The sequence below is a fragment of the Phytophthora ramorum genome (genome assembly GCF_020800215.1).
Source record: "Phytophthora ramorum isolate Pr-102 chromosome Unknown Phyram_PR-102_s0005, whole genome shotgun sequence".
NCBI lineage: Eukaryota > Oomycota > Peronosporomycetes > Peronosporales > Peronosporaceae > Phytophthora > Phytophthora ramorum.
In genome coordinates this window covers 1,616,212-1,639,742 of record NW_027150651.1, presented here as the reverse complement: position 1 = coordinate 1,639,742, position 23,531 = coordinate 1,616,212, and the positions used below count along the sequence as shown (strand labels likewise).

The following is a 23,531-nucleotide window of genomic DNA, read 5'->3' as shown; positions in this document are numbered from 1 at the left end:
GTCGATACAAGGCAACGCGAGGACTGGTCGATCTCTGTGTACAGAGCTCAGGCAAGAACTGCATAGATGTGCCCGCAGCAACAGTGCCATTGAACCATGCCGATTTCATTAGTGTGTGAGCGACGTAAAGAGTACTGTAGCATGTTCCTATCTCAACAACACTTTCGACGCGTGAGTTTGTGAGACCAACTTCGATCAATGCTAAAAATGCTGCATGGGCTTCGCGGTTGACCGAGCTCTTTACGACTTACTGCTCAAGAGAACGAAAAAAGACAAAATGGTCTGCAAAATGGCTTCTCTATGCATTTTCGGAATTCGCGGTCTAAATCGCTTCCCAAGTCACTCTACATACCACACATCGAGGAGTTTTTCTTCTATAGCAAATAAGGTATCATCAAAGAGATGGATCGTGGGGCGCGAAGTCGAAGCCACTTATTCCTCGTCGGAGTCGCTGTAGTAGTCGCCGCGAGCCTCAGCCTCCTTGCGAGCTTTTTCCTTGGCCTTCTTCTCCTTGCGGGTCAGTTTGCGTTTGATCTTGGTCTTGTGGACGTTACCGAAAGCGTCGATGGTCTCCTCCTCCTCCTTCTGCTCGATCTTGGTCTTGTCCTCCATCTGCTGGCCATCGATGGACAGGAAACCGGCGTCAACGTTCCACGTCTCCTGGGTCAGAGCCGAAGAGAACTCGTTGTGGTGGGTAATCATGACCACACCACCGTTGAAGTCCTTGATGGCCGAAGCAAGAGCACCAAGCGAGTCGCGGTCGAGGTAGTTCGTGGGCTCATCAAGCACCAGGATGTGCGGGTTCAGCCACATGGCAGCTCCCAGCACAACCTTCACCTTCTGACCACCAGACAGACCACGCATGCGCGAGTGCGTACCGAACTCAGCACCCAGGCCGAAGCAGTCGAGGTGCTTCTGCACAGCAATAGCCGTAGGCGGGCGGGCCTGCAGGTTGGCGCGAGCGGCTTCGCGGTCATCGGCAATCTGCAGCAGCTTGTCCCAGCCCCACTTCTCACACTTTTCACGAGGCACCCAGGCGTTCTCGTCAACCGGGCACTTGTCCCACTTCAGCTCGTACTCGAAGCTCTTCTTGAATTTGCGGCGAGACACAATCTCCTCAAGCACGCGCTTCTCACCCTCCCAGTTCACGGGCTTCTTGTAGTGCTCCTTCTCCTCCTTGGACAGCTTACGCGTCTCCTTGGCCAGAAGCTCCTTGTCCTCACCGGACTGGAAACGCCACTGGATGTACTGGTTCGCGGTCTCGTCGAGGTGAGACTCAATGTGGTGGAAAGCGTGCTGGGCCACATAGGCGAAACGCATGGAAGGGTGCTTCCACACCTGGCCACTCGTGGGCTCAACCTCACCCGTCAGCATTTTGATCATGGTCGACTTTCCGGCACCGTTGGGTCCAAGCACGGCGATACGGCTCGACAAAGCGCACGTCACCGAAATGTTGTTGATCGACGGCTTCGGGGTGCCAGGGTACTGGTACGAACAGTTCGTCAGACGAATGATGGGTTTACCCTTGTTCTTGATGTCGGCGAGGAAACCGGGCTCCGGGAACGTGAACTTCACGTTGTCAGACTCCAGCTCGTAGTAGGCCTTGGCCTCAGGCTTCTGCTCCACGAAAGCAGAAAGGTTGCCCTTGTAGATCTTCAGCTTACGCGTCTCGTAGTGAATGATGTTGGTACAGACAGTGTCGAGGAAGCCAGAGTCGTGCGACACCATGATGCTCGTCACGTTCGGCAGGCTCGTCAGGTAGTTCTCCAGCCAGGCGACGTTCTTGACATCCAAATGGTTCGTCGGCTCATCAAGGAGCAGGATGTCTGCCTTCTGCAGCATGGCACGAGCAAGCTCAAGTTTCATCTTCCAACCACCCGAAAGGGTACCCACACCCTGGGCCTGCATCTCCGGGGTGAAGCCCACGCTTCCGAGCGTGTCACACACCTCGTCGCGAGGAGTGTTCTTCAGGTCCTCATCCACCAGGATGAAGTCCACCACGGACAACTCAGCCTCGGAAGCCTGCAGGTTGTGCTCAACGAACACAGTCTTCAGCTCGGAGCGGCTGGGGAAGCCCTCGAGCTGACCGTTGGAGATAGCGCGCATCAGAGTCGACTTACCACAACCGTTGGGGCCGCACAGACCGTAACGGTGGCCACGCTTCAAGCGAAGGCGGGCGTTGTTCAGCAGAATCATACCACCGTAGGCAAGCGAGAATTCGCAGTTGCACAGGTCCGGGATACCCTCGTCACAATCAACGTCCTCAATAAAGATGCTCTTGTTCTCCTTGAAACAACGGTCGCGGATCTCGGTGGCGAGTGGCTTCAAGTCCGCCGGCTTAATAAAGGCCTTGAAGTACGTGCCAATCTGCTTTTCGAAAGTAGCAGGGCTGAAGTTGCGGGACACAACCCGGAAGAAGCAGATGCCAGTCACGTAGTCAACCGTGAAGCTGTCAATGTTCGCCTTGACAGCAGCGGGGTTAGCGGCGATCGACTCAACAACCACCGTGTGGATGTTTTCGTAGTCAACCTTCAGCTCGTCCTCAGACACTTCCATGGAGCCACCAGCCACGAAAAGGGTCTCGTGGGCGCGAGTGGCGACTTCACGGCACTCAGGGTCGGCGACGGTCTCAATGACCTTCTTCAGGCCGGGCAGCAGCTTGGGGATGAAGAGCTGAGCCTCAGCAGGGTCGTCCATGAGCTTGCACATGTTGTCAATGATGACAGCAGCCTGACGCTTCACGGACGTCTTGCCCTCAGCCAAAGCACGCTTCAGCAGCGGCTCCATGATGGCAAGAGCGGGGGCCTCCACGGTCTTAACGAACGTGGTGGAGGCCAACTTGTGCGTGCACTCCGGCACTTCCGTGGGGTTGGCCAGGCAGCTCACCAGGGCAGGGATGAAGGGTTCGATATCCATGTTGCCCACGACGTTGCAGACCTTGGTCATGGTGTCCTTGGCGGCAACCTTGACCTCCTTGCGGGTATCCCACATGCAGTCCGTCACCTGCGGGATGATGTCGGGCAGGCAGCGGCCGACCTCGTACGGAGCCACCTTGGACAGCTCAGCCACGAGGTCGAGCGAGCCCTTCTTGGTCTGCCACTTCTTGGAGCGGTCCAGGCCGTCGAACAGGATCGGCAGGATGCGGATCGTCGAGTTCTTGTTGGCTGACGTCACGATGGTCAGCGCAGCCTCCTGCGCCACGGGGCGCACGGCCGGCTTCTTGTCTGCGAGCAGGTCCAGGAACACGGACAGCAGGGGCACCAGGTAGGCCTCCACGCGCTCCGAGTGCTTCTGCATGAGGTCGTCCACGACGTGAGCGGCCACGACCTTGGCATCGGCGTCGCTGCCCTCGAGGGCGTTGCGCAGCTCCTGCGAGACGACGCCCAGGTTCAGGTTGGCATCGCCGCCCACGAGCTCCGACACCTTCTCCGCCGCGACCTTCTGCTGGTCGGCCGAGCTCTTGAGGGCCTCCTTCAGAGCCTCCGAGAAGTGCTTACTCTGGTCGATGGCGAGCTTGGTGATGCCGTCGGTGGGAGCGTACGGGGCCATGGTACCGAATGAACTGTTCTTCCTTGGGGCAGTCGGCTTGGGGTACGAAAGGCGCTCGCTGGGCTTGGGCTCGGCGGAGTGAATTCCAAAATGACCGATCCCAACGCGAGCGCGGCGGCGGCGGCCGCGAGGAGTGACGGTCCCATGTGGCGCTCTCCGCCAGTCAAGAGGGCGAAACCCCCGTGAACTGCTGCTGGCCAGTCAGGGTGAGGCTGGGAAAGGGCGCCGCGAACTGGCTCGTCCCTGGTTCCGAGGGTTGTGTTAAACAGCTGCCGCCCGGCTATGCAATCCTGATCCAGGAGCCGGGCCAAAAGCGCGCTGGGACACGCCCAAAAGAGGGCAATTGGGCTGATTGCCTGGCGCCGCGTCTTTGCCCAAAATGTCCCCCCAAGCGACGCAAGTCGACGGCGCAACGGCATCCATGGCGTCAGCGGCGCCAGCCTGTCGCTCTCGGTGGCGATGGACGTAAAGCGATGCCTGCCTTTGGCTCCCGTACGAAACGACCTCTTGAGTCAAGAGTCTCGAGCGATAAGAGTGTTCACTAAAAATTTCCGGTGAGCTTCCGCAGCACACCCCGGAAATGATTGGTCAACGGAACGACGCGACGAGGCGGATGTGCACTTTTGTAAAACAGCCGCTCTCCGTGCTAACATCGTAAATGAGGGGGGCGCGAATTATAGAGGTCTGCAAATGCAGGTCGGAGAGCTGCAGTCCGTTGGATGGAAGGAGAGCTCCGATGCCGCTCGACTGCCTTATCTCATGCTGGTGCGATCGCATTCGCTGTTCTTATCATTTCCGCTGGGCCGATCTTGGAGGCAGTGCTTATGGTTGACTTATGGAAATTCCTCGCCCATGAGGCCATCTCTCATGGGCGCCGCTTTGCCCTTACGCCTCGCTGGACGAAATACAGCAAGCTGATACAATGTGATTTGTCAAGTTCCGTGCGGGGTGAGAACTGGCTGCAAGGACAACGGGCTGGTGAAATCGTTGTCAAACTCCGAGCGAGTTACACCTCCTAAATCCGTTTTTCATCAAGAGCGAGATTTGGCGGGGGTACGAAATGCAGCAGGTTCAGCCCGTTTCTGGCCAAACGTCTCAGCTCACCCGTCGCGTCATCGCTTTCTGACTCTTCAGGATTCAGTTCCGCAACGGTTGGCGATGGATGTTTGACCAGAAGCTGCAGCGAAGCATGCTGGGTACGACCTTCCTCCCGCTGCCGTCGGGCTTCATCTTCACGTTTTGCACCTTGCAGAGACAGATGGAACCATTGGCTTGGCTGCACCATGCGCACACAGGAGACCGTTTACGGACGACGCTGAAGATGTTAAACCAAGTTGGGTGTACTGGTCCCGCAATGGCGAGCTTAGTATTGCGTTTTGCGTAGCACTGGGTCGTAGCAATATCCAGGTGCTTCCGATGAACGTTGTACCTTTCGCACTCGGGTGCCAGCGTTTTATTAACGCTGTGTGAAAATATGCCGCTCGCCACGCTACGCTCAAAAATAACGCTGCCCAGTTATGATCACCACGCCGATGTCGGAACTGTGGTGCCGGTGCTGGGCTGTTCCGTCTTGTGCCTGCCGGTGACGCACTCGCTGGGTCGACGCAAATGATATTCGTACTTGTCCTCTTTCTTGTCCTGCCTCGCATCGCATGGCTGCGATTCGTACAGTAACGACTCCGCCGCGCCTTGGCGTTCGTCTCAGCGTGGTCGTCCTCTGCAGATGTTAAATGGTCGACACCCACTCCTCCGTAATCTGCGCTCGTCACGACTGTTCTCCAAGTATTTCGCTGGTTGTTTTCTGGTGCATGGTTGCCGCCACTCGTTGCTCTCGCTCGCTCGCCGCAATCCGTTTTCACCGTGTCGCGTTCACGCAGCGAAATGGCTGCACCCCGCAGCGTTAGAGCCTCGACAACGCGTTTGAGACCTTCACTCCTCCCTCGCTGCTCACGCAGTCCAGCTCCTCGGCCGTTTCTTGTTCATCGTCGTCTGTTTCGTTGCCCCGCTCGACTGGAGCGTGTCCTCCGAGTCCGAGGGCAATCAGATCTCGGTGGCGCTCAGCCCTTTTCCACCCGCAGGCCGACCAGTGACGCGCTCCAACAGGCAAGCGACGTGGCGTTCGATTGCCTGGCGCTCGGCTCGCGCTGAGTCAGCGAGACTGTTAAACAGCATATATTGCCGGTGTCGAGCTCCTCGTCAGCGGTCTCTGGATTTGGCATGCCACAACCACAGCAAAACACACACGAACACGCCAGCATCGCAAACAGCACTGCACTGCACAGGCAAAAAGGCTCACATGTTATTTTGCCAGGCAAAACAAGCAACCACCGTACAGGGACAGCATACAACATGCAAAAAAGCACTTTTTCAGGAGCACCGCATTTCACTTTTTTTGATTGGCAGTACCCACCCGTTTCGGAGCGTCCGCACGAGATTCTTGCAGGGATGCACAAAACTCGGTTCACCGAAGTTACTTGCCCAGTGTTTTCTTGGTTTGGCGTAGAGGCGACATCGTGGTATCCTTCGTGGCCGTGAGTGTTTCTACAGCAACCCACGGCGCCTTGGCCGACACACCTTCTAAATCAAAGTTAGGAGCACGAACGCCCGTACCTGGGTGCGTGCTAACTGGAATGTACGTCGATCCATCATCCGCCTCGTGACTCGGGGTCCATGTGCACGGAAACAAGGTGCCGAAGCGCAGATGCTGGATCACCGGCAACTTCTTCAGTACCTCACCCTCGTACAGCTTCAGCATGCCTCCATTCGTCTTCTCCCAGGATGGCAGTGCGCTGATATCGTTCAGCATGGGCGACGTCTCTGCAAACGGTGAACCAGCCTTCACCTCCTTGATAAACTTGATTGCATCCAGGTACAAGTACTCCTTGTGATTTGCCTCGAGTACATTGTCATCGTGCACGCTCTCGGGAAGAATATCGTGCTGTCCAATCAGCTGGGCAGATCCAAAGTAAAATGGGAGGCAGTGGTAGTCATCTAGGCCCCAAACACCATGAGAGCCCGCAGGCTCCAGCATGTACTGCTTCTGCAGGCGTCGCATCAGCGCCAGGTACGTCGTGAACAAATGCAGTACCAATGCTGGGAAATCAGACTGCTTGAAGAAGCCAAGCTTGTGAAGACAACCTGACAACCACAACAACTCAAGCAATTAACACCACCCTCATCCCCCCTCCCAGCATCTCGAGTCACTTACACATCCACACAATGAAACTAGTTTCATGGCCTGTGCCGTAGTCGATACGGACACGGTTGCCAAACGAATCGTCCAGGTACGCTGCCAATTCGACGACGGCGCCACGCAGATCCTCCGCGAGCATGTTCTCTTGCATCACAGGCGTCCGCTAAGGAGCAAATACATCAGAGTCATGTTTCACCCTTCAGCATAAAAGCACCCTTCTGATGGACTCGGAATAGCGTCGTCCCCTCACCTCGACTACTCGGTCGTAGAACGTGCGGAAGGCCTTGTTGCCGAACCGCATGGGCTGCTGAATCGGCGGGATTTCGTCGATCCATGAGTTGATCTCGTTCACCAGGTCCACGGCCTTCTGGACGTTCTGTAGAACCCCACACCAAAGCCACACCGTAGTGAGTTACAGTTTTCTCTCTCCCTACATCTTGTCCTCTCTCGCTTGATGCCGCACCGGAGAGACTTCGCAGTCGCTGGAGATGGATTTGCCCTTGACACTCTCGTTCAAGTGCTTCACGAACACCAGGATCATCTGCTGTGCCTGAGGAAACGGATTGCAAAAGTAGGAGATAGAGAAGAAAATGAGACTTTTTAGCACCTCAGAACGGCGCCAAAGGGAATGAACGGCGCGTAGATGCACGAGGGGAGACGCACCGGTGAGCCCAGGAAGTGGCGCAGGTCGCGCTGCGCGAAAATGGCGCGCGAGGGCTCCTTATAGTCGCCGCCAGTCCCCGAATCGCTCATGATCTCGGCGCGTACTTTTACTTCGTTTCTGGCTCCCTTGGAGTTCTCGTCATGCTAAGTGCGATTGGAAAAGCTCAGTTTAGTGACATGCAACTTCAACTTGCCTTTTTGTACGGCGGTTTCTATTGTAGTGCTTTCTTATTGTCAGCTTGCTCTGGCTCCGCTTCCCGTGACTTCGTTGTCTGCAAAGGTCCGTCTTTCGTGAGGGGGACTAGAGCTGGATGGCATCAAAAACGTAGGCGGGGACGTGGCCATCCAAGACGCTGCGCTTGATCTTGGCGCAGCGAGCGAACTCGAGCATGAAGATTAGCGTGTTGACCACGTCCACAGGCAGCTCCGTCGGCAAAGACGCCTTGCCCTTCTTCTCGGCCTTCTCGGCGAAAATGTCGTTGACCTTGGTACGCACGAACTGGCCCATATAAGCCAGGAATTTTTCCGTGTACGACGGGTGGAACTGCTTGAAGATGGTGAGGATGCCTACGAGCAGAGGTTCGCCGTCGATTGGGTTCTTACCAACGCGGCTGAGCGCGCCGAAGTTGCGGTCGTACTGAAGCTTGGGCATGTAGGCCACCACGAACAGCATAAACATAGCTGCAAGCCCTTCCATAGGCTCTGCGACGGTCACGTAGATCTTCTGGAACGGGTCGTTGGCACCCGTATTCTCCAGATACTTGTTCAATTCTACCAGCACGGGGTTGCCGTCGCTGCCCGGGTACGGTTTGTTCTTTGGGTCGCGGTAGTGAGCGCGAATATCATTCAACAGCGAGATATTCAGCGTATCCAGTGTTGTAGCCAGCAAGTTAGCGTCCAGGCGACTGGAGAACGACAGTTCACTTGAAACCTGTCGCCGAATGAGGGCTGCCTGGCCGATAATCAGTACGGCCTTAAGCAGCTTGCTCATAATCTTCTCCACCTTTTTCAGCGCAGCTTCGTACAGCTTCGTCGAGTGCTCAGGCAACTTCCACTCTGGTACAAGAGCTGCTGAGAGCTGATCCAGAAGTGGGTAGTACGGAGTCACGGCTGATCCCCAGAATTTGACGAGGTTGTTGAGTGTATGAACAATACGGAATGAGAGCATGCGGTCTAGACCTGCGAGGCCTAGCAGCCCAACACTCTTGTGCAGCACAGAGAAAGCTCCAATGCCGCACACCTCATTGCCGTCTTCAGAAAACCAGCCGATAGACTGCGGAGAGTAAATGGTCGTGTGAGGGTCGGTCATGATAAAGAGCGCGTGCATGAGGCGGCCCATGAAGTTAACGCTCATATCACCCGACGGCGGCTGAAAGCGCGGGATCGGGATAGCACGGCTCTGGTATTGTGATGCGCGGTCATACACCTTCTTCTTCAGGTAGCGGTTGCACTCCTGCTCGACGTTATAGTTGATAATGCGTGAGAGCTCTTCATGCCACATGCGCAGACCGTAAATACCAATGTAGTCTTGGATGTATTCGAACGAAAGTCGGTAGGCATCCAGGTTGGACGCCAACTTGACAAAAATCTCGTTGCACTCTTCCGACGTATTTTTTTCGAAGTTCAGCACCTCATGGAAAGCAAGCGACACGCGGTAGACGAGCTCCTTGCGCAATCCATCTTCCAGTACCTGCCGAGGGTCCACTTCGATGATACCAAGCAGAGTGCGCTTCATTGCCAAAATTCCTTCAGTGTACTTCGAAACCTCGTTGGTTGCACGCGCAAGGCGGTAGCGCTCGTTCAATTGAGCATGGTTCTTCAACAACGTGTTCTCGAATTTCACGGGAATCGGTTTCATGTGGTCCGTCTGGAGTTTGATGATACCCGCCAGGATGCGGAATACGCTCTGTGGGATCACCTCCATTACGCGCCGCACGTAGTCCACAAGCTCAGCCGAGTAATATTCGGCCACCGAGATCACATCCTCCGATCCACACTGATGGATGCGCGTAAGCGGCACATCCAAAATTGACGCAAATTTGAGGAACATGGCACGCAGCAGGATAACAGAGGACGGGTCATTTTTCACGCGCTGGTGTAGGATCTTCATGAAGTCATTGATAACCTCCCAGGCATACGACAGGTCTGACACGTTCTCAATAATGCCCATAACCTCGTCTCGAATGCGGACAGTGCGCACCATCTCGGTGAGAAATTCCCGCGACTCCTCCAGATATGCCTTCACCTGTAGGTTTGTGTCAATCTGGTCAAACTGCTCAACGTGGCCCAACGCCTCGATCAGGCGCTTAATTCGCCGTCCAGCTTTAATGTGATCCACGTAATCCAGGCTGTTCACCTTTTCAGCCAAGTCCTTGAACCACTTCAAGAGATCTTCATTGCGCTCCACACGAGTCAGTGGCTTCTCTCCGGAGAAGTATTCGCTGAGTTCCTCCATGCGCTCTGATGTCTCTTTCATGCAGCGCTGCCACCGGTCTTCTTTACTAGCTAGCAGTGCCTCGAACATTTGCTTTAGCTTCCACTCTAGCTGCGAGACCTTCAACAGCAGTGTGATCAACTTGTCCGGATCTGTGCCCTTGTCGAAGATCTCGCGCTGAGCTGTTGAGTTTTCCATCAAAGGAATCGTTGGTTGAATTCGAGAGTGCATCATCGTCCAACGGATTGTCACGTTGGCATTACGGATGCAGTTCAGTAGCGGGTCCAGGTTTTCCAGCACGTACATTTCTGTAAGCACGCCTTCCGTAAGGAAGTAGTTGAGCTCATCGATGGACCGCTGTGTTTGCTGTGCCTTCTTCTTGGTAATGTGCGCGATATTCGACGGTTCCAGCGTGTTTGCGAGTGCTAAACGCGCCGCTGGATACGCCGCCCACTCCAGCGATAGGTCGGCTACTGCGCCCATGTACGTTGTCAGGATAAAGTTATCGTTGAAGTGGCGATCCACGATTTCGCGCATACTTGCCTTCTCGTGGATAAGAATATCCGGGGCGAAGAACAGAATCACAAACAGCATTGATGCCTGTCCTGCGAGCCGAGTAGATCGATGGGTGCGGTGCGGGAAGCACGGTTCTTGCAGGTAAACATCGTCGGATTGGAGTTTGCCGATCACCATGCTCACGACTTCCTCCGGGGGTTGAAAGCGCTTGAAGTACCGTTCCGGGTATTGAGCCGGCTTCGGCTGTCCAGGCAGGTATCCCGTCACACGGCACAACTTGCAGACTTCGTCGATGTTCTCAAGCGCAGACTCGCCCTTGCTTCTGTAGAACGCAACAACCATCTTTTCTCGCGTCGGGCCGGGAATTTTGCGGTCCAGCAGCAACAAGATCACACCGTAGAGGTACAACGCTTCGCACATGAGCTGCGCGCCGTCCGTATCCAGCAAGATGTTCGCCAGCGTGTGCTGGATGAAGAACCCCTTCTCCAGATTGTCCAAGAACTCCAAGTAGTCGCTAATATACTGTTCATCCACACACACCCAGAGTCAATAGATCCCTCAAAAAGCTCTCCAAGCTTCCAACTCTGACACAAACCTTGAAAATGCCGTCAAAAAGCTGGTAGAAACGGTCTAGAATGTCTTCGTGGTTGTCCATGAACTCGTCGTCCACATCGAGCAGTTCCTAACACAACAGTAGCGAATAAAAATACGCAATAAAATCCGCATTAGTAAGCAGACTTCAACCAAATGGTTCATAAAACCTAATTGAGACTTGAATTCACCCACCGTGTTGCTGTTGACCATGTTCTCAAAGTCCTCTGGGTTTTTCAAGTAGGCAAAGTCGAACAGGATATTCAGGTACTTGAGCTGCTCCGGGTCTTCTACGTGCGAGGGCCCCATGAACACTCTGCAGCACACAACCCCCAAGTCAGAATCTCTGGCTTCCTCCTCCTCCTCTGTTACTTGCGCACCCGGGAATGTTGTTGGACAGACGCAGCAGCTCGGCGATGATGGCGCTGCCGCGACTCACGAGACGCAGCAGCGTCTGGCCGCAGTCGTTCTCCTCCGCCAGAAACTCCATGAGCGAGGATCAGGAAGCCAGCCTTGAAGCGATTATGCCAGGGGGAATCGCAACGAGTGACATGACATCATTTCAGAATAGTGACACACTACTTTTTTAACGATTTTTAAACTTTAAAACTACCCGAAGCGGAAGGTGTGCAGCATGTCCACGACGGCGTCGAGACTGATTCGCTCACTGGGGTCGTAGCAGCACATGTGCTGGATCAGGCTCCACTGGAAATCGGTGAGTTTTTTCGCCGGGCGAGGAGGGAGGACCTTCCTCTTGGTCACGTGGAACTTGACTGCTGCCTCGGGCACACCGGCCCACGGCATCCTGCCGCTGAACAGCTCCAAGATGCACATGCCGAACCCATAGACGTCGGAGTTCACCGTCGGGTTAGCGCCGAGCAAGTACTCGGGAGCCTTCCAAGGCACCGCACCCACGTTGGCATGCGCACTGTGTCTGCCTTTGTCCGAACGCTTTAGAACGCTCATTCCGAAGTCACCTAGCTTAATGGTCTTGCCGTCTGTGCCGACCATGAAGTTGTTCCCTTTCAGGTCGCAATGAACAATTCCACGCTCGTGCAGATACTTCAGTCCGATCCCTGCAAGGAGAAGGCAGCGCATAATGTCCGACGGGTCGCCTCCCTTCTCTTCGTAGTTGTACCCCGGCCTTGCGCAGGCAAGTGACTTCACATGAGAGTGTAAAGATGTCGTCTTGGCTGGCTCGCAAACGAAAAAGGGTGACCCGACGTGGCAGGCTCCGTAGAGATGTACCACATTCTGGTGGTTCAGCATAAACCAGTGATCTGCCTCACGTCGAAACAATTCCATTGCATCCTCATCAGCCGAACTGCTGCCGCTAGTTGGCGGCAAGCCCCCCTTCGCTGAAGCATTTCCGGAAGCCTGTGGTTTCAGGATCTTTACCACGACGTCCGTATCAAACCATTTGCCATGATATACTTCACCGAATCCACCCTGAGCAATAAATTTGCCCAGCACTACCTCGTATGGTGGAATGAACCAGCTTGGAACCACTTCAGCGCCGTCGCCAATCTCCCCCAACACTTCAAGCGCCTGCTTCATTGCCTCGAGTACAGAGTTCGGGTAAGAGCTTTGACGCTTATGCCGCTCAAACTGAAGCAGCATCTGTGCCTCAAGTCTAATCTCAGGGTCACTTAGTTCCTGTTTCAACCCCTCCGAGTTTTTTAGGCATGCTTGAAAGGCGCGGAGCTGCTCTCGGCGCATTTTGTTCCATTCAAGTTGCCAATCGTGGATGTCTTGAGTCTCGGGGGTGGGATCAATGGAGTCGGCGGAGTCTTCACGAATGTCAGCGAGCATTACATGGGTAGGCGGGTTAAGAGCTGATGTAGAGGTATCACGTAGCTCAGCTAGCGCCAACACGCGATCAATCTCGTGGTGAAAGATAGCAACGTTTTGAGCCGCTGCTCGTGATGCGCAGAAACTCACTACCGCACTACTGTTCATCTGTTCTTTGCCCAGATCGTGCCTCGTAAGAAACAGGTAGAACAAGTCCACGACGTTCACAAACGCTTCCATTACCAGGGTGGCGTCTTTAATGGCAGCGGCTTTTCGGAACTGGAAACAGAGGCTTGAAAGTCGTTTAAACACCTCTTTGTGCATTGCACAGGATTCACGCATTTTATCACACATGTCCTTGAGGCGGGGCATCGCTTTCACAACCTTTACGCACATTTTCGGTACGATAAAGTCGTCAATATGCTCTGGTGGGCTGTACGTGTGCTCCATTGTTTCCTCACTTGAATCATCTGCTGGGCCGAAACTCACACTCAAATCCACTGGGGCTCTCCTGCTGGAAAAGACCTCTGAAGCTCTAACGAACGCTTGAAGTTGGTGAACGACATACCACATGCTGACTCTCCTTTCAGGCTCCTTCGCACACATTCGCTGGATCAAGTCCCATTCGCGTTCGTTTAGGAATTGTGGGCGCGTCTGTGGAGGTACGGACACCTTCTCATTGCTGTACATCGATACCCATTGTCGTGTATTGTAAATGGCCACACCGAAGGCGAAAATGTCATTCGAAACGCTCCATGTGGAGGTTGCACCCGAATGAAGTGAAGTGCCTTCGTTCTCGTTGTGAGGGAGCGAAGCGGCCAACTGTGCCATACTGAACGTATTTGAAACACCACGTGTCAACGAGGTCGAAGTTTTCCTTTTGACGGGTACCAGCCCCAGCCCACCTAACACGCCACTAGCTGTGACATGATGACGAGCCAAAAGTCTGCTGTCGTCAAAGTTTTTGTATCCAAGCTCGCGTTCATGCAAGTACTGAAGCCCAAGTGCCCACCCGAGCAGTGGCTCCCATGACTGCGCGCTCGCGCGATTCGAAACCAGAGGCTCCGCCGGCTCATGCACAAGGAACGGTTCCTTGCCGATATAGCAACCACCAAGTAATTTGGCCACGTGAGGATGGTTTAGGTCCGCCCAGATTGCAGCTTGACGGAGGCAAGCCTCCTCTTGATCTTCCCGACTCGGTTGGTCTCCTGCCCCCATCCTCAGGATATCTCCAGTCTCACATTTGCTCACACGAACAGCATTCAGGTAGTAGATCCTCTGTTCACACAGCGGTTCGTTCGGGGCCAAGAACCAGCTCGGTGGCCCCCCAACTAGCACAATCCCCGAGCAGCGCACTACTTCAGCGTACACTGCCGACATGACGTCCAGCTCCTCGGGCATCAGGATTTTGTTGAATCTTGTGAGGTCGTTCTTCAGCAGCGTTAGCAGCTCCATCTGCTGTGTCTCGTCCCCCATAGCCTCCATCAGGCGGTGCTCATCCTTCAAGATCTTTTCAAACAGCTCCACACGCTCCGTCCGCTCCGATTCTAGCTGAGCTTTCCACTGCGTGACTTCCTCCGCCTTGTCGATATTCATAACCTCCAAGTATGATTCCAGCACGCGTCCGAAACGCAACAAAATATTGACGACGCGGCCAGTGGACGCCAATTTGAGCAGCACGTGAGTCTCGGCCTCGTAGTTGCCCAGCTCGCCTTTCAGGTTCAGACCCCGACGACACGTGGGATTCCTTGCTACGAAGTCATTGCGCAGCGCCACCAGATAGTCCCCCACTCGATCGGGTGTCTTGACAGCGTTGGGCGGGAAATTACGTCGATGCCACCGGTTGGGCATCGTTGCAGCATTGAACACAATTTTTTAAAGTGGCTGGGTACTGAACCACACAATTCGTACACCAGTGATTTTTTTCTCTTTCAGATAAAGTAAATTGTCCGGAATTTACAGGATGCATGTGGTTACACAATGATTAGAATAGGACGGGCGTCCGGAGAATTCCCAATAGTGACTTTTCGTGCTACATACAATCTTCTACATGTAACTGCTTCAGTGGTCAACCAAGAGGAATTCACAGGACGACGATCCTAAGCAACAATGGCTGCCCAACCCAACGGTTTGCTGCTACTGGAAGCAGAAGTCACAAATGCACGATTTCCACAAATTCGCGTGCTTCTTACCTAGGGTCTACGGTTCGGTTCCTGCAATGGATGCTTCAAAACAAGCGAGCACTAGTAATGGAGAGCTTTGCAAATTCTCTCCTTTACGATGATGATGGAGTAGCAAACAAGAACTCGATCAAGTCTGCTTTATCTTCCGCACCGTCCAACCCTCCCATCGAGTTTGATAGAATAACAGCACGCGATTTCCTGACGTGGGTTTTTTCAATGAAGAAGAACGGCGACTTTCATAGTTTTTCTACGTATGCAGGACATCGTTCGGCCTTCTTCAACCTTTTCCAAGACTACCACCGTGTTATGTCGTCTGGGCTTGAGCGTGAAATGAGCTCTCATTTCAAAGGACTTCAGCGCCAAGTTGCAGCGGCTATAAGCCAGGGCCACGATCAGATCAAAGTGAGAAAAGATCCGATGTCGTTTGGGCTATACAAGCAAGTTGCCTTGGCGATGCTACAGAGTACTTCCTCCGAACGAAAATAATTGGGATAATTGGCCAAAACTTTGCATAATTCCGTCAATGTTGAACATTTTCGCCTGCTGATTGGATGAGTTCCTCGGAAGCGATTAGAGCTGCATTAGCATACCTTTTTCGGGTTCGTTTGCGCAAAATTGACTGAGCAATGAAAGTTGGCGTGGGCTGCCTGGGAACCATCAGTTTAGAATCACCCGCTGACGGTGCGCATCACACTTCTGCGACTGAAAACAGTGCACATGGGGAACCTTTCCGATTCTACCAGGCGCGCAATCGTTAACGACATCCTGCAGAACTCTCTGGATGGCAAGGTGCCTCATGGCACGTACGCAGACTTGGCAAAGGAATATGGCTGCCACTGGCACACGATCGACCGCGTATGGAAGCGCTACACGGAGAACATGGCGCTAGGTATCGTGGGAGGTGCTCCCGAGAGCAAGATCAAAGGAAACTCGGGGCGCAAGCCGTACGATCGCGCCGAGCTGGCGAGAAGATTTTCGGCAATTCCAGTGACGGAGCGGCGGCGGGTAGCATCGACGGCGGCTCGTATTGGCGTCTCTGGGTCCCTGGTGCGAACGCTGCTTGCGGAGGGGCATCTTGCGCGTCGGTCAGGGCGCATCAAGCCGCTGCTGAACGATAAGCAGAAGAGAGAGCGCGTGCGTCATGCGCTCTCGTTTATTGACGAGCGCACCTGTCAATTCGAGGGAATGTACGACGTAGTGCAAATCGATGAGAAGTGGTTCAACGAGGACGTTGACGGTCGCACATACCTGCTTCTTCCCGACGAGGAAGGACCGCAGCGACATCGTCGAAGCAAGCGCTTCATTCCTAAGACTATGTTTCTCGCAGCGATTGCACGGCCAAGGTAACCTCTACAATTTTATGTGATGTAACCTACGCAATCTAACGTACCGATATCTCTCTAGATACGACTACAATCGCAAGACCATGTTCGATGGCAAACTCGGTATCTGGCCACTAACAGAGGAGTACGTCGCACAGCGAGCAAGTATCAACCGGCCCCGGGGAACCGTTCTCACCCGAAATATCGCCTCTGTCGATCGCGAGGTTATCAAGCGGTTTCTGCTGGAGGCAGTGTTTCCAGCGATCAAGTCAAAATGGCCAGCGCGCGACCGTAAAAAGCCGATCCTCATCCAGCAAGACAACGCCAAGCCGCACGTGTTTGCTGATGATCCAGACATCGTTGCGCCGGGGACAGCCGATGGGTGGAATATCCACCTGTTCTCTCAGCCTGCGAACTCACCTGACTTGAATGCTCTTGACTTGGGATTTTTCGCTTCAATCCAGGCGATCCAGATCGAGAAACCCATCTACGGTATCGACGCACTGATAGCTGTAGGCATTGATGCCTACGACCAGCTGCACTACACCACGGTGGATGACATTTTTCTCACTCTTCAGAATGTCATGATATGTATCCTACGACCTGAGGGTGGCAACGAGTACACGCTGCCACACATGGGGAAGCAGAGGCTTCGCCGCTTGGGTGAGCTGCCAGAAGTGCTGACATGTCCCGAAGACGTCTTCGATAAAGCTTGCGACTTTACAGGTGTCGATCCCTTTATCGAAGTGAGAACCTGTAGTAGTTAATACAGACCATGCTCAAATGTCCCAATCGTTTCTACCACCTACAAAAACTAATTATCCCAATCATTTTCGTTCGGAGGAAGTACTTCGCGCGATATGATCTTCGCACGGACCTTTATGATTCTATCGTGGAATTTAATGTCTAGGGCGGCGAATACTGTATCGATTTGCTATGGGCACTTGGAGTGACGTGATGATGTGCTGTGTGTATATTTCGCACATATGAAGAATGACCAGCGTGGAACACGACCGCGGGTCCACGCCACGTGTACGCAAATCCGATTTCTCCTGAAATCTGTCCTATTCTAGCTCTTGGCAAGTGATACACCTTTCATGGTATTGTTTCTTTGCAATAACTTTTTATTTGTTTTGAAAACAGGAATCTATTGGGCTACGTATGTGTTTGATACAAATGACGTTCACCTAATGATGAATACGAGCGGTTTAGAAAAGTTCTTAGCAGAATCTTGAAAGGTTCCGAAGTCGGTCCAGAGCTAGAGCGTCGTGGAATTACAGCCGATGACATTGGAACGCATTCGATGCGCAAAGGAGCGTCAACGTACAGCTCATCGGGGTCGACGGCTTGCCCCCCCGTAGCAGTCCATTTTCCCGCTGGGTGGTCGATGGGACCGCTATCTCCGCCACGATGCAGCTGGTGATATGTTCGTGGGTCGTACAGTTAGCGGCCTTCCTATTCTACAACCTGAATTTGCAGTTCTACCTCCTCGCTTCCCTACCAGCGATGAAGAAGTGCAAAGAGCAAAAGAAATTTCTAGCAGCTTTAGCGCGTTGAGTGAGTACTTGAACGGAGAGAAGGAGAGGACGAACGCTTGTGCAGTTGCGAGTAAAACTCAAAGTGATATTAGTTTAGCCACGTGCCATGCACGAGGAGGAAAGCATCAAGCCCAAAACCCCCTTTCACTCGCAATCCAAGATAGTTGGTTGCCATCCATGAAGGATGGCGAGCCCCAATCAATCAAGGTTGGCAAGTGGATTCCCAGCCGTACTGGGACCTGACCAGAGCGTGAGTCGCTAGGAGAGATAGACTAACTCATAATTTCCTTCTCTGGTTTGCCCCAAAGCGTTGAATTCGTGGCTGAATTCGCTTTAGCCTCGCTGATTTACCACGTTGAATTTCTCCGCCAAAGTTTATCGGATGCTCATCCTCCGTTCCAGTCTCTACTATTTACCGACGCCGAGTTGATAGCCCGACTACGATCCCGTGTGCAAAGTGACTGTAACAACGATGAACTGCAGTCGACTGGGGTGCCACCACACGTGAAAATTCTAGGTGAGCTTCAATCTGTACGCAGTGAGCTAAAGGAAGCAGTAGAATTGCGGAGAGCAGACATGCAACAGCTTACGGAGGCGCAGAATGTCATGTATGCTCGACTAATGTCCGGTGTTACAGCCATTATGGAGGAAGGAGCTATTCAAACTGGGGTTTCAACTTGTGACTCAATGGCAGCTTCAATTATGAAGCGCCTAGAAGATGAGGGGGTGCTACAGCTCCTTCGCCCACGCGATGGGTCTAGGATTGATGGTCATAGAAGTCTAGATGCTGAAACCAACAATGGTGCTGTTGAGGAGATCGTGGCTGACCAATCTCCAGCCTACCCAATTCATAATTGGGGTGGCGCTATGCACCTCTTCCCGGAGGGGGTACGGCTTCCAACTGGGACCCCTGAACAGGCATGGATGCATTGGTGCTGTGGCAATTCAGTGCAAAAACTGCCACCATTCCGCATGATGCTCCCTATGGACTTGAGTAGTGGAAACCTACGCAAAAGACTCAGCGATCTCAAATTTCTGATGTCTAAAATTGAGCGAGCAACGAAAGCGCTCTATCTCTCGATAACAAACCTGTCTCTTTCTGAGGCTGCGGCCGTCTTCCAACAGTGTAAATCCGCGGTTGAGCTTCCTGCTGAGACCGAAAAAAACAGAAAACGCAGCTTGTTTGGCCATCAGTAGCAACGATCCTGCGACAGAAGAAACCTAGACGTAGTAGCGAAGGCAGTGTGAGTACACATTAACGAGTAGCCATCTTCAAATGCAATTAATATGTACGGCATCATCTAGAGTTGAAATTGGTCTTCTCTTTGCAATCCATGCGTGATGTGCTCCATCACGTTGGATGCCTGTCGACGTAAGAGTCCTCGAGAGGCTCGGCCACACTGCACTTTTTCGCTCAGTGATACCGCAAAAATACTAGCCTTTGTTCCTGGCGTGGGTTGCGCCATCTCAATAGTGGCGTCTTCAAGAACCGTGAAGCGACCGAAGATCGCCACAACAGCGCCTAAGCTGCATTCGTCGAGCCCCACAAGTAGATTATAGCCTGCTACCGCGTCCCACGCGCGCTCAGCCGCTGGTCGCTGGATACCGTGGGCTCCTGCGTCTTGAAGATCGAAGAGACTTTCTCGCATCCCGCATCGTATCTACACAGGATCCAGTGGCGAAGATCTACGTGCTGGCAACTAGCTCTAGCGTAGGTTGCTGTCGGCCTGCGTTCAGTGTGTGCCCAGTGCATCACGGCCCTCCCAGATATTATACTATTCTGTGACAATTGATCGTCCTAAAAATTCCAACCGCCGTCCTGTAAATTCCGCCCACCAGTAAATCTTTCCTTCCTGCTAATCTCCGTGGACTAGGTCATCATCAAGTATAACTAATGTATCAACTTGGGGAGGACCGTCGCTGCCTTGCTTTCGCTCCACTGCTCTCTCAAGTCATTCATTGCTACAGAAATCAAAATAACCTGGATGACGGCAGTGAGTGCCAACACGACGTGGATATGCACTGTCAGCTGAATACATGTAGTGTAGTGGTACTCTTCCTTTACCCCTTATCGGATTGTGATGTAAATGTTTCGTGAGGTTGTCGTGTGTCATCGTACATGAACATATCAACTAGAAACAATTGCTTCTCCTGCTGCCCAGGAATGACGTGGAGAGTCCGTCCAGCTGAATGGGTAGCACAAGTCTATCACCAAAATCGCCAAGCCATGAATGACTTCTTCAAAACGACTCGCAACTTCCGCAGCGACAGGAATGTTTCGAGGGGCGCCTCCGCAACACTGATGCCCTGTAAGATTCATCGTTTCCTATTTCCAGCCACTTATCGAAAACGACTTACAAAATGTGCTCAATAGTTGGGTACACCAGACGTGTGCCTTCGACATCGCACACGGGCACTACTTGGCTCTCATCCACCACGTTCATTGATAGCTTTCGCAGAACCATTGCCGAGTTACACCAGGCAGCTTGTTCAATTCCATTGGAGTGGTCGTAAGCAGCAATATGCAATTTCTGCTTCTCTGCTGGCATGAGGTCTGCAACCCCTCGCAAGCAAGAGGACTGAAGAGCGTAGGTGTCCGAAGCGAGATCTTGCAGGGAACATAATCGCCGCCGGCCATAAATACATCACAACTTTCCCGACCGGTCCAGGACGGATATTATTGGTTATTATAAATTACTTTGAAGCTGTAACATGTACTATTTTAAAATAGCGGTTCTCCTAGGTAAGACACTTCTCAACAAACTCGTAGACTGGTACGATGAACCTTCTGGCGAAGTTCGGACGACAGACTGTCAATGTGCGCGATGTGCTTGCGTCGGCATCAGCGGGGACTGGGGTTTAGAAGGCGTATGCCTTCAATGAGAACAAATCCATCAAGCAGAAAAGCCATTCAGGCCACAAGAATATTTGGGGCTGCACGTCGAATATGTGTGACTTGCAGGTATCGTCAACTAAAACCTACCCCACCAAGCGTGCTAACACTAAACTTGCGTTCTGTTCTCCAAGCGCCTGATTCATTAGCTCCCTGAAGCTAAAACACTCACCAAGCTGCGATTCTGTCGGCAAGTGCTCTTCTGAATTACTGATGGATCTCCCTGGGTTCAAAAGCGCGTTGGTGAAGGGTCTCAGCAGCGCCCGTGTGCGTGTAGCCTCCGCGTTGAAAGAAGTGGTCAACGTGAATGTCGATCACAGACCCGCGTTAACTTACAAGGCAATCGCTCGTGCAAAGAAACTGTTGGCAGCAGAGGAAGACAGCTTTCATTATTTCTGAGGTCATTCGAACGGCAAAATCCTGGATCGAGGGTGTATTGTCAACTTGACAGTAAAGGCCGATTTTTTCGAGTCTTTCTTTCGATTGGCTCGCTAGTGGCAGCTCATGACAACTGGGTACCAGTGCAAGAATGCGATGGCACACACATGAATAATGAACATTACAACGGTGTGTGCGTGCTGGTCGTTGGAAAGTCTTGCGGCCGGAATCAAACTAAATGATCGGACAGTATTTACGTACAGAGGGAAGCAACGGGACGCGCAAGAACATTTGAAGACTCGTGGAATATCGATCAACCTCAACTTCTGTGCGATGCACATTTTCTGGGAATGTATGGAGTCGTTTCTGCATCGTTGATCCCAACATTGAATATAATCAAGGGGCTTGTACATGTATTTCGTTTAAAAGCACAACGACATTAATCGATTACGAAGGTACATCCAGGATCAATTTCCGGCTGTACGGACCCAAACACTACATGGCCGTCTGCAGAGCCAGTCTGTTACGAAGCATTTGCGCGAGATACACCCAACATCCTGGACAAAGATTGGCAATTGTCCCCTTGCTCAGGAAGAGACACCCGCTATCACAGATGTATGGAAAACAGCATATGCTTATGGCAGTGTTGGCATTTTTACATTTTTACGTAATAAGGACTTATTATTCGATTTAAAACATTTTTACAGCGATCTTCTGCATTGTTGACGTAAAAAGTCTGAACCGCCGCACTCCAGAAAGAGAAGCAACCTGCTTCACAAGAATAGATCTCCGCACGAACCTGCGCCATCGTCGTCGATCCCCTGCTCTATTGCGGCGGTCGCATCCTGATGGATCTCCTGCCCGGGCTTCATGATGAACATGCTGACGGGTCCAAGCGTGGACGTCCGCCAGGTGCTCTCGGCGCAAACTTTTACTGTCTGAACGAGAAATGCAATAAAGCGATGTGGTGGACTGTGTGCAAGCATTGTTACGCAGCTCACATAAGCAACAGGGCAGCCGTTCCCTTTCCTCTCCATGTTCGCGGTCGGAAGGAAGCTTGAGAGAACCACTTGGTCAAGTGCTCGTACTACGCTCGGGTAACCTGCAACTCGTTACAGAGCAATGAAGATCATGCTTGTAATGGGTCTGCTTAGACCCACTACTTAAGCTTACACGTGTGCGCACGTGTATGAGGAAGCGTAGGAGTCATTTACTTAAGTTCAGTATACTTGTATCCGCAAGTATACTTAAACCTAGATAAAGGAACCGAACGATAGCTTTGGTGCCACATGAGAACTGTATTGATTTTAAATGGGGTTTCCTCCTAAAACTGATATTTCTAATGAGAGGTTCTGCCGTTGGATGGCTGGCAGAACCCCTATCTAATGAATGACTTTCATTGGTAGAAAGGTGTTACTTTCTACCAGTTATATGCCTTTTGCTATGAGTGTGGACCATGGTCAACCTGAATGTATCCATTAGTGCATGTTGCACTAAGGTAGGAGGTGAACCGACTGTGTAGCCCCGCTACAGATCTCCTCATTTAATACAATAATCTCGATGTAGTCCCATTCATCAAGGCTATCAAAGCTCAGCGTGAATTGTTCAAAGGATTTGATCTGGGCATGTTTACCGACGGTGTGTCGCTGCCTGGTTTATCGGAGAAGGTTATGTACCAGACTTGCTTCAACAATCTTCAGTACCCCGGCAAGAAGCGTGCTAAAGCTTTTAGATTCCCAGCAGAGCGGATGAGTGGCTACAAGAGTCAGGATGCGACTGCAAAGCGTGAGTTTGGTATGACGTTGGAGCATCTTGACACTTTGCTTCACCAGCAAAAGTACCTATGCGCTCTATGCTTTACCCAACTGAGTGCTGAAACTGTCTCTGCTGATAGAATCAACAACAAACTTGGTCATATCGACGGAAATGTCTAGAACGAGGCATCTAAAGCACAGTTGCATTTAAAGTCAGCATCATTTCAGACCAAATTCGGATTATAAATGAAGCAATCATATCAGTACAAAAGCAAATCCGAGCGATGAGGCCCTTTCGAGCTGCAAACCTTTTCGGTCCACAACTCTAGCTCAGCTGCGACGCCGTGCAGGGGGGATCACGATGCTCAAAGACAGCTAGTGCACTACATGGTAGCATCAAAAGCAAAATACAACGTACACGCTCTTACCGTGGAAGTCTGAACAGTTCGATGTTGGCGTGTCTTGGTAGGATGCAGAATGAGGTTGACAATGACAACCTTGCACACTAAGAGCAGCACCTAAGAGCATGCACCTCAATAACGTGCAGCTCAGAAAGCACGTGCTGCATCTGGTGTAGTTGTAGCACGCAGCTCCATGGATCCAAGCCACAAGCTTGGAGAGCATGTGTCCGACAGCAATGAGAAGTTGCCTTTCCACTTCAGCTTGAACATGTCCCATTTAATATGTCCCTTTCTGGGTTTAAATTCTTGCCTAAAATACCTCTGT

The 23,531-nt window shown here is 52.4% G+C and overlaps 5 protein-coding genes across 5 annotated transcripts; 1 reads left to right on the top strand and 4 right to left on the bottom strand.

Annotated features, from left to right (window-relative positions):
• Positions 1–432: 432 nt before the first annotated feature.
• KRP23_6225 (Elongation factor 3) lies at positions 433–3,549 on the bottom strand (the record flags this gene model as incomplete). Its single annotated transcript, XM_067891391.1, has 1 exon — positions 433–3,549. The coding sequence occupies one exon, from the start codon at positions 3,547–3,549 to the stop codon at positions 433–435; it is 3,117 nt and encodes a 1,038-aa protein (XP_067745751.1).
• A 2,196-nt stretch (positions 3,550–5,745) lies between these two features.
• On the bottom strand, positions 5,746–7,495 carry KRP23_6224 (putative serine/threonine-protein phosphatase 2A activator 1; the record flags this gene model as incomplete). Its single annotated transcript, XM_067891390.1, has 7 exons — positions 5,746–5,823; positions 5,960–5,985; positions 6,160–6,687; positions 6,758–6,905; positions 6,993–7,118; positions 7,206–7,292; positions 7,406–7,495. 7 exons carry the CDS (start codon positions 7,493–7,495, stop codon positions 5,746–5,748), a joined length of 1,083 nt encoding a protein of 360 aa, XP_067745750.1.
• Positions 7,496–7,706: 211 nt separating this feature from the next.
• On the bottom strand, positions 7,707–11,436 carry KRP23_6223 (WASH complex subunit 5; the record flags this gene model as incomplete). Its single annotated transcript, XM_067891389.1, has 4 exons — positions 7,707–10,877; positions 10,951–11,037; positions 11,142–11,262; positions 11,327–11,436. 4 exons carry the CDS (start codon positions 11,434–11,436, stop codon positions 7,707–7,709), a joined length of 3,489 nt encoding a protein of 1,162 aa, XP_067745749.1.
• A 119-nt stretch (positions 11,437–11,555) lies between these two features.
• KRP23_6222 (Serine/threonine-protein kinase-transforming protein Rmil) lies at positions 11,556–14,588 on the bottom strand (the record flags this gene model as incomplete). The annotated part of the gene is made up of 1 exon (XM_067891388.1): positions 11,556–14,588. One exon carries the CDS (start codon positions 14,586–14,588, stop codon positions 11,556–11,558), a length of 3,033 nt encoding a protein of 1,010 aa, XP_067745748.1.
• A 1,049-nt stretch (positions 14,589–15,637) lies between these two features.
• On the top strand, positions 15,638–16,267 carry KRP23_6221 (uncharacterized protein; the record flags this gene model as incomplete). The annotated part of the gene is made up of 1 exon (XM_067891387.1): positions 15,638–16,267. The coding sequence occupies one exon, from the start codon at positions 15,638–15,640 to the stop codon at positions 16,265–16,267; it is 630 nt and encodes a 209-aa protein (XP_067745747.1).
• Positions 16,268–23,531: the final 7,264 nt, after the last annotated feature.